Here is a 9,915-nt window from a genome sequence, read left to right as displayed (position 1 = left end):
CATGTTGCTAATGGTAGAAAATTACTTCGATAATAAATTTTTGGCAGCTGTGTGGTGAATATTAATTACCGAGGAATTAATAAAAATTTGACAACCAATCTAGAAGAAGACCCAAAAATGTATGTATTAACATAAATTAAAACGTAATACTGGCGAAAGGATACCGGGGAAAAAGGCGTAAAAGGACCCTGATAGTTTTTACGTGTTTTATTGTCCAATATTATTCCTAAAACGTCGGAGAAATGCATTGATTTCAGTTCCAGAGTAATTGAAATCAACAAAGGGGTATATTTTCTAATCAATTGCTGCAATAGTTCAATTGCTTAACTCGTTTTTCTTTGCCTGCATTGAAGCAACTGTCAAAAATTTCCAGCAACAAAAAATTATAACCTCAGCAAAAACTTAAAATATTCTCACCATAGTAAACTGGTTTTTCACCGTACCAATGTTCTACTTATTCGCATACAAAAAATAAATAAATAATTGCCGCGCTCCTCCTCCTATTTTTTGTGTGCGTCTTGATGTTGATCCACAAACGGAAGGAAATACAGTTTTAAACCGACTCCGAATAGCAAATAGTTATTTATGTGGGGCTTTTTCATGGTAAAAATACACTCGGGGGTTTGCCATTCCCTGCGAAGGTTCAACTGCTACTAGAAAAATATCTTTCCATCTTTTTGCTGTTTGATGCGTAGATATTTGAACCTACGCACCCTGCAGGTATGATATAAAAATTATAGAAGAGACGATTATTGTTCTCGTCCTGACATTATACAGGCGTTTTACGCAATTATTTTCGCCTGCATCTCCTTCCTATTTATAAGAAGGTTTTCCTGCACAAGCTTTTATATATTTTGAAAAATGTGTTTCAAATATTTTCATGATAAATTTGTCCATTCTCTTTACTACTACGTTCGCTTTTTAAGATACGTTTTAATATACAGACATGCAAATAAGAAAATTAAAACGGACTAACAATAAAAATATTTTCTCTATTACTCTGGAAATAGATGGGGCTTGAATATGCTTACATACATTGAATTCTGAATGTTGGTATAAAATTTTTATATTCAAAGTAAGCAAAGTTATGTACCTGAGGTAGTTTTGTTATTTATTGGAATGCTGGCAGCCCTGCACAATGAAGCAAACGTGTTTGACATTTTGCAAATATATGACAGTTGTCCGTGCCCGTGGTCGTGAATTTGCGATTTTTTTCTTGCGAGTTTGATATCTTTTATTTGTGCCGCAACTCAAATTTGTCTGTCTGTTGTGTTGATTGTATGCCAGTTCAACCATCGCCAGTCGTAGTTCCTTGTGTAAAAATTGTTTTTGATATTTAAATAAGTCGACTGCGAAAACAAGGGCAAAACTTAGCCAAACAAACTGACTGACGTTGTGAGTGAAAATGTCAAAATCTAGCGTTGGCGATAAAATTGTAAGTTTTGTTTTTATATGTTTAGTGAGTCTTTGTTGATGCGTTGTTTTTTACTGTATTGGTCGGCTTTGTTTTGTATTGGTCATGGCCAACAATTGCAGTTGAAAGGATGTTTTGACCATTGACAAAGGCAAGTTGGAAAGAGGCTGCGACCGGCAAAGAGGTTGCAGCTGTTTTTTTTTTTTTGTTTTTTTTTGTTTTCACCCTAATGAATTAGCCTGATCTAATCGTTTAAGTGGAAGCACAAAATTAACTAAGATTGGTTCGTTACTCAGCAAATTAGAATGATTTTTTTTTTTTGTTTATGCCGACTATTCTTCACATCAGCTGATGCAAGAAGCAAATTTAAGTCAACTTTTGCCGGCAGCCGGTTCATGCCGGTAAAATTCAAAAGTCAATAGAGAAAAGCCGGCAAAACACGAAGCCATCCTCTGCATCATTTACACAGCCGCGAAACAGCAGCAGCAACAAAAGCACAAGTAGGAATAACAGTGGCAGTGATAAACTTGTCGCAAATCATGATAAATACACTAGTCGACACATTGTATTGTGCTGGCCGACAATTTGTCGGGCAACCAAGTAGCTTCACCGACAACTAACGAAATAAAATCTATTCAACGTAGCAAATGTAACGTAAAAATTTTGGCAACTATTGTATAAAACCGACAGTGTAGCACGAAGTGTCACAAACCGCTTGCTTCGCCCATCCACCCACTATCTGCCCGCCGTGGCTGCAAGTTTTTGCCTGCCACCGTCTAAGTATGTAATTCACTAGTCAGAATACCGCGCATCTTTGAATTTGTAGGCATTTAGTATATCGTATGTATGTATTTAGTTGTGTCACTTATTATTTGGTAGGCGAGTTAATTATTTAAATATTTTCCATTTATAAAAAATCAAACATCGTAAAGCCAAGATTCCTGTGCATTGAACGAACTTCACATGTCGTTCATGTTTAATAAAGCATCCATACGTTTTGAACTTTTAAAACTTGCAAAAGATTTCAATTGCTGGAGTCGCTTGTACTACACTCCAGCAATTGAAATCTTTTGCAAGTTTTAAAAGTTCAAAACGTATGGATGCTTTATTAAACATAAACGACATGTGAAGCAATAAAAAAATTGGAGGGGCGTGGCTTTATGCCCTTCTTATAATATATTTTCGGAGCAAAAACCAGTCTGAAATCGCCGATCCATCTGGGGTAGTGCATAGGTCTTCATCTCACTTTCATTTAACACAAGTGTCGGAAGAAGTGAAAGAAAGTCTATGGTCAGCATGAATTCGGACACGGTAGCGGACAGTCACACCGCCAGCATTTCCGAATATTTTTGAATAGTTCTTTGTTTTATTAAATTCAATTCTGGCCCCATACAAAGTTGCCCATGCTATAAAAAAATAGTAATATAAAAAATGAAAAAACAGAAAAAAACCTTCATCAAAGCTCAATTAAGCGATGCAATAAAAATATATGTAAGCACAGGTACATTTGGTGAATCAAATGCCATGAGGATGCAGGAAAATGCATTCAGTTTGCAGCAAGTGTTAGCAATGTCAACAAGTGCCGTGACAACAAAAAGGCATACAATTTTCAAGTGCCCCTGCAGTACTTTATCGGGCCTTTCCGCCTCTATAGACTTTACGAAAATGAATAAAAACTAAATTTCAAAAAACCCGTAATCGCAAATTTTTTAAATTTCCAACAAATTTTAAATTAAATTAAATTAAAAAATTTTAACGATGTCGATGTGCGAATTGGAATCATTACTCTATCGCAAACGGAATGTGGTATATGCGTTTGTGCGGCACCGGCTGATGTTGATGTGTAAACAGTCGGTAAGGAAGGGAGTTCAAATGGAAGTTAAAAGAGTTGAATAAATAAAGATTACAATGGTTAACTGCAATCATTTAGTGTGCGCGTGGTCTTCAGGTATTTCGGAAATGCGCAAATTAGCAGTGATGCTGTAATTGAACTTGAAAATTTGGCATGCACTCCTAGCAAATTTAGGAAACTGCAGAGAAAATCGCAACAAAATGAAACAAAGTCGTTCACTCGTGCGGAAGTAAAAGAAAGAAAAAAAAATAATCGACGAATTATTCAAAAAGAGCGTATATATTTGAATATATATATATTAGTATAAAGAATAGTACTTTGTATGTATTTAGATACTACTTGTATGCATTTCGATACTACTTTTTTCTCTTTGTTTTGGACCAGAATTTTAGTTTACTTTATTCGTTTTAATTTGTTTTTTTTTTGCTCTTACTTTCAGTTGATACGAGTTCAGACGGCGGAGGGCATAAAACGTATCGAAATTTCGCCGAAAGCTAATTTGAAAGAGCTTTTCGAGACGGTACAACAAACCCTTAAAGTTGATGGCTTCGGACTCTTCAAGGAGCGCAATTTTCTTACAGAAGTAAATTTTAAAACATATTACTTTACATTATGAATTACATAACTTGGAATTTTTTATATTTTGCAGTTGCATTCTAGTCATTCGCTGAAAATCGGATCTATTCTCAAACATGGCGACATGCTATTCTTGAAAAAAATAGCTGGAGGTTCGATTCGTGTAAGCTGACAAATAGATAGTTATATATATATATGTATTGTATGTATATATACGCTAAAAAACACGCGGTCGTTTTAAGCTAGGACCTATTTTTCAAAATATCGACATGCGTACCGAACTATTTATGCATGCATAACTCTGAGTCTACTAATATAGCTACTGCTGGAAGAAACAATAGAATAGCAATTTGCTGGAAGAACGACATATTCCAGTATATCAAGGGAGCAGGGTTCAAAGTTTTCGATATACTTATACTTGCCATAAATTCTGTGACAAATTTTACAATGCATACGGCGAGAAGAAATTCCCAGAAAAAATTTCCGTTATTTTTGCTTTTGTTCCTATGCTTTATCTAGTCATAAATTATACACAGTTTCGTGGCAAATTTTGCTGTTAACAATGGAGTGGGAAGCTAAGGAAAATCACATTGCAATGCTTGCATTACAAAAGTATGGTAGAAGTGCAAATTAGATTTACGAATTGCTGAAAAAACTTATATTGATGTCTGAAGTGACAGACAGAAAAAAATGGTTGTTGTTGTTATTGTTGTAGCAGCATTAACATTCCCCATACATACATATATAGGGAATGCTGCTGAAGTGATAGTCCTTGGCCAGATAGAAATTCGGGTCGTTCCGGTAATGTAGAATCGACTGTCTTGGGAACGTGGGGGAAAAATTTTCGTAAAAGCCGTTCGAGAAAGAATTCGTAGAAATCCCCTTAGAAAGCAGAAAATTATGTCCAAAGAAATGAATGTATCGAGCAGATCCATTCGAAGACTAATTAGAGATGATCTTCACATAAAAGCCTTCCGTCGGACATTTTTTGACAACGCGTTTGAAGAAAATTAAACTCGACAGATGCGAGCAGCTTCTTCGGTGGCACACGCTCAACGGCCATGAAAATATTTTCACAGATGAGAAAATTTTCACTGTTGAAGAAGTTTTTAAAAAGCAAACACACAAAATCTATGCTAAAACTTCTAAAGATGCAAAAAAATATTGTTCCAAGGGTTCAGCGTGGCCAGCATACAACCTCCGAATGGTTTGGTGGGGAGTGCCTTGCAATGGCCTTACATTTCTTCATTTCTGCGAAAAAGAGGTGAAGACCGGGGCAAAAGTGTACCAGAACGATGTCTTAGAAGGCATGATGAAGCAGTTGAGCAGTACTCTCTTCAATGGAGAGCGTTGGATCTTCCAGCGATATTACGTTCCAGCCTATAAAGCAAAAACCACCCAGCAGTGGCTAAAAAACAATATTCCTGGGTTCATAGCCGCAGAAGATGGACCGTCTGGAAGTTCAGATCGGAATCTCTTGGGCTACAGTTTGTGGTTAGAGTTGGAGAACATGGCCAGTCGAAGGCCTCACAGAAATTTGGTCTCGAACAGCGATCTCGACCGTGCGTGCTGCAATAGCTGAATGGTCTAATCGTTTGAAGGCTTGTGGAAAAGCAAATAGTGACGATTTCGAATGAGAACTAAATTTTTTTTAATATTTACATGATTAAATGAAACTAACTTCGTTAAAAAATCATTATAATTTCATATCTATAACGGACTTAACTTGTAACAGAACTTATGGCAGGATTAAGTTTGCACAGTTCCAGCATACATTTCTCTTCCGTTTAGTTAATTAAAAAAATCAAATGCTGTTTTAAAATTCTAAATAATTTTAAGATGTACAAAAATATCTCGGTTAACCCTCTACTGCATGAACTTATAAAGCTTTGAAAAAAAAGACAATTTTTTCGCGGTGGAAATAGCTTTATTTGATTACCAATAAGACATTAATCGAAAAATATTGAAAAAGTTGTATATTGTTTTTTACGGAGCCATATAAAGGGTGGTTAAGTTTCAAGGGCCGGTGTTGATTTTGAATAAAATACAATTTTGTTTAGAAATTATTGTCATTTCTCTTTATTATGATAATATTGGTATGGCTCAATTACGTATGGAACAAAATATCGGTCAAATGGCCGCCGCGGCCTCGGCGGCACACCTCCATCAGATGGTCCAAATTTTCGATGGCGCTGAGGCATAATTGAGATTCTATGCCGTTAATGTGCCGAATTATCTTATCCTTTAGCTCTTGAATTGTTGCTGGCTTATCGACGTACACCTTTTCTTTCAAATAACCCCAAAGAAAGAAGTCCAACGGTGTTAAATCACATGATCTTGACGGCCAATTGACATCGCCGCGCAGTGAGATTATTCGGCCATCAAATTTTTCGCGCAAAAGAGCCATTGTTTCGTTACCTGTGTTACAAGTGGCACCGTCTTGTTGAAACCACATATCGTCCACATCCATATCTTCCAATTCGGGCCATAAAAAGTTCGTTATCATCTCTCGATAGCGAACACTATTCACAGTAACTGCCTGACGGGCCTCATTTTGGAAAAAATCCGGCCCAGTGATGCCGCCGGCCCATAAACCGCACCAAATGGTCACTCTTTGTGGGTGCATTGGCTTTTCGGCAATCACTCTTGGATTATCATTCGCCCAAATGCAATTCTGCTTATTGACGAATCCACTGAGATTAAAATGTGCCGCATCACTGAAGATGAAAAAATCACGAAGTGCGCGATATGCATTTTGATTTGAACGCCCGTTTTCATAAAAAGCCTGAATAACTTTAACGCGTTGTTCGTTGTGTATCTTTCAATATTTCAAACTGAGGTAGTCTGAAATTGAAAAATGTCAAATGAAATGCAGAAAAAAACTTGACGTTTAGGTGTGGTTCACATTCAACATCGGCGCTTGAAATTTAACCACCCTTTATAAAAACTAGGTGTAGAGTATAGAAAACAGTTAAAAAGCGAAAAATTGTTATGAGTATACCGACTCTATGAAAATATTTTTGTTTTGGTCAAAAAGTGCTTACGTTTTACTCTATTATCGTTTTTTGAAAATGAATCACTCGCACTTCAATTCGTTATTATTATTTCGAAATGTCATAAAATCATAGGAAATTTTTTTGGTTTTTTATGTTATTTGCTAAATATATATTTGATAGATTAAAATAGTGTGAAGTATTATATTTTGTAATATTTACTTAATTAATAAAATTTAACCAAATCTGCAATGCCATATATGGGCCCATATGCCGTAAGGGGTTAAAACGAAAATATTTTAAAACAATTAAAATTTTAGTGTAATAATTTTGTTCTAAATGTTAGTTGAATTTCAAAAAGACGCTAATGGAATACATTTTTAGCGCAGTCAAACTTGAGTTAAAATAATTCTAAATCAAATATTTTTCATTAATATTATCTCTCTTTCACTCTCTTGTGTAGCGTACTAGCACCACAGCTATAGATGACTTTGAAAGCTCTAGCACTACTTTACCGCCCACAAGTGTTTCTAAACTTTTTCAACCTTCAGCCGCAGTAGTGGAAGATGAAGTGGATCAGACTCTATCTAAAATGGATGGATTAATTGAACGCGCACGCGATCCGAAACTGTAAGTTATATTAAAGAAAATTGTATTTTACAATCGTAATGTCACCTATTTTTCTTTCTTTTGCTAGTTGCCGTCACAATGCTAACGGCCGTTGTGTTCATTGCTCACCAATCGAACCATACGATGATAACTATTTGAAGGAGCAGAAAATCAAGCACTTATCCTTCCATTCGTTCATACGCAAGCAAAAGTCAGGGATTGATCGCGGTAAATATGTGGGATTTGATGATATCAATTGCCGTATTAAGCCCGGTTGTCGTGAACATCCACCATGGCCCAAGGGTATCTGTTCCAAATGTCAGCCTTCGGCCGTAACCTTGAATCGACAAATTTATCGACATGTCGATAATATTATGTTTGAGAATCCAACTATAGTTGAACGCTTTCTGGACTATTGGCGCACCACAGCACATCAGAGAATGGGTTTTCTTTATGGCACCTATGAAGTGCATGCTGATGTACCACTTGGCATACGTGCAACCGTTGCAGCCATTTATGAGCCGCCGCAAGAATCTACACGCGATTCCATTCGTTTACTGGACGATGAAGCGATTGCTGAGGTGGATGAGTTAGCACAAGCTTTGGGTTTGAAGAAGGTGAGTAGGAGGTTTTTTTTTTTTGTAATTCTTCAAAAAACAATGACTGAAATAAAAAAAATTTTTGCATTTTTTAAACAGGTTGGTTGGATATTTACCGACCTTATCACTGACGATCCAGCTATTGGTAGTGTGAAGCAGTTGCGTGGCATTGAGACACATTTCCTCACTGCGCAAGAATGCATCACAGCTGGCGAATTGCAAAATCGTCACCCCAATCCATGTAAATATGGTTCTAGTGGATACTTTGGATCGAAATTTGTCACTGTGTGTGTAACAGGTTTGTACTATTTTTAGTAAACCTTAAAACTTTTGTAACTAATGTTGCTTCTTGCTTCCAGGCGATAGCAGCAAGCAAGTGCATACAGAGGGTTATGCTGTGTCAGCTCAATGTATGGCTTTGGTGCGTGACAATTGCCTAATACCTACAAAAGATGCACCCGAATTGGGTTATGTACGCGAATCAACGGATAAGCAATATGTTCCGGATGTTTACTATAAGGTAAGTGATTCGAAGTGATTGCTAATCAAAAAACATAAAACATTATCTGACATTCTGCCTTATAGTTGATTCCTAAAAGTTGCACTTAGTGTGTTGAAGAAGCAGGTTGCTGCATCTCCAATTCAAATATTTTGCAAATGTATAGAGCACGAATAATGTCATTGAAGTTGTTAAAATCTATTGAAGTGGAATACTCTAAGCAGAGGGTTATGCTAGAGTTCAACCGCGTGAATGATAATGCTGTTTGAGATTCATTGTCTTTATAGCTTAGACAGACGGCGGCTTTACTCGGGATATCAGCGCAGATAATTCTGATTAAAATTGTCGTGTGACTGACGCTTATTGCGCGGATTAGTCAATAGCTGATTTGTTTATTGATTCACCGCAGGCAACAAATGCGGGTTTTAGCTGCCCTGATACAAAAGAAAAATTATTTGTTTAAAAAAAATCAGTTAATGTAATTTTGATCTGTTACTGTTAGTGAAAATAGCAATGCATCCAGTCTTTCTTGTTCTTCTCTATAAAAGTTTCAATATTTTTCATTCACAATAGATATTAACTTTCATTTTTCGGCACTGTTGCCATCGTAGATTCCCCTAATCCGCTTAAATTATGGGAATTAAGTCTAGGACTTCATTCCTGAGATATAGATTCGTTTAATCTCGATTAACGCCTCCGTCTATCTAGGCTAACTAGGTTCTAAATGCATTCTGCCTATCAAGCATAACCAATGCGAAATGCATTTTAAGCGTATGGAGTATGAGACTCCCATGGGTGAAAGGGTATTGTTACTCGTTCCAAGTGGTTCTTCTAATTGAAATTCTATCTAGAAATCTGTGGCCAGAATTTTAATATTTTCTCAAGTTTCATCAGAACAAAAACACTTAAGGACCTAAACGTAACATTCCCTAAATCAAAAATTTTGAAAAGACCATTCACTTTCCTCCGCTAGTGGAAATAGGTTTTCGAATGATATATGAATACATAATATATGGGGTTTTTTTTAAGAGCTTGAGAATTTGAAAGGATAATACAAAACAGAAATATTGTTGGAATGAATTTTTTTATTATAATCTGCTAGATAATTGTATGGCTTTAATTTTTTGAATATCGTATCTGTCATATGTCCGCTACGGCTACGACTTACATGGTCCATTCGATACGTCTTCTCGATACGGCACTTCATATTGAATCCTCCGTTCAAAAAGTCCAAGCGTCATACCACCAGACAGCTGCACAAACCTTCGAACAACCGTGCGCCACTTGCTTTCTCCAGCGAGGAAGTTCAGGTGGCTATCAAAAAGGGAAAAGCTTCTAAAGTTATTGGCTCAGATGAACTTACCATGCTGATG

At 36.4% G+C, this 9,915-nt stretch overlaps 1 protein-coding gene across 1 annotated transcript; it reads left to right on the top strand.

Moving 5' to 3' along the window:
- The first annotated feature begins 2,954 nt into the window (after positions 1 to 2,954).
- LOC128863149 (nuclear protein localization protein 4 homolog) lies at positions 2,955 to 8,581 on the top strand. The gene is made up of 7 exons (XM_054102164.1): positions 2,955 to 3,268; positions 3,706 to 3,849; positions 3,916 to 4,005; positions 7,299 to 7,465; positions 7,533 to 8,061; positions 8,143 to 8,341; positions 8,403 to 8,581. Exons 1-7 carry the CDS (start codon positions 3,173 to 3,175, stop codon positions 8,579 to 8,581), a joined length of 1,404 nt encoding a protein of 467 aa, XP_053958139.1. The 5' UTR covers positions 2,955 to 3,172.
- Positions 8,582 to 9,915: the final 1,334 nt, after the last annotated feature.

Source organism: Anastrepha ludens, chromosome 2, assembly GCF_028408465.1.
Source record: "Anastrepha ludens isolate Willacy chromosome 2, idAnaLude1.1, whole genome shotgun sequence".
NCBI classification, from domain to species: domain Eukaryota; kingdom Metazoa; phylum Arthropoda; class Insecta; order Diptera; family Tephritidae; genus Anastrepha; species Anastrepha ludens.
Note: the sequence above shows the minus strand (reverse complement) of the source record. Positions and strands in the feature narration are given on the sequence as shown.

What these genes read in the sequence shown, in the direction of transcription:
- LOC128863149 (XM_054102164.1), top strand. Translation starts at nt 3,173, where the DNA reads ATGTCGATGTGCGAATTGGAATCATTACTCTATCGCAAACGGAATGTG. An exon ending in TGTTGATGTGTAAACAGTCG is followed by an intron (nt 3,269 to 3,705) that starts GTAAGGAAGGGA and finishes TCTTACTTTCAG; the next exon opens with TTGATACGAGTTCAGACGGC. An exon ending in TGTCACTGTGTGTGTAACAG is followed by an intron (nt 8,342 to 8,402) that starts GTTTGTACTATT and finishes TCTTGCTTCCAG; the next exon opens with GCGATAGCAGCAAGCAAGTG.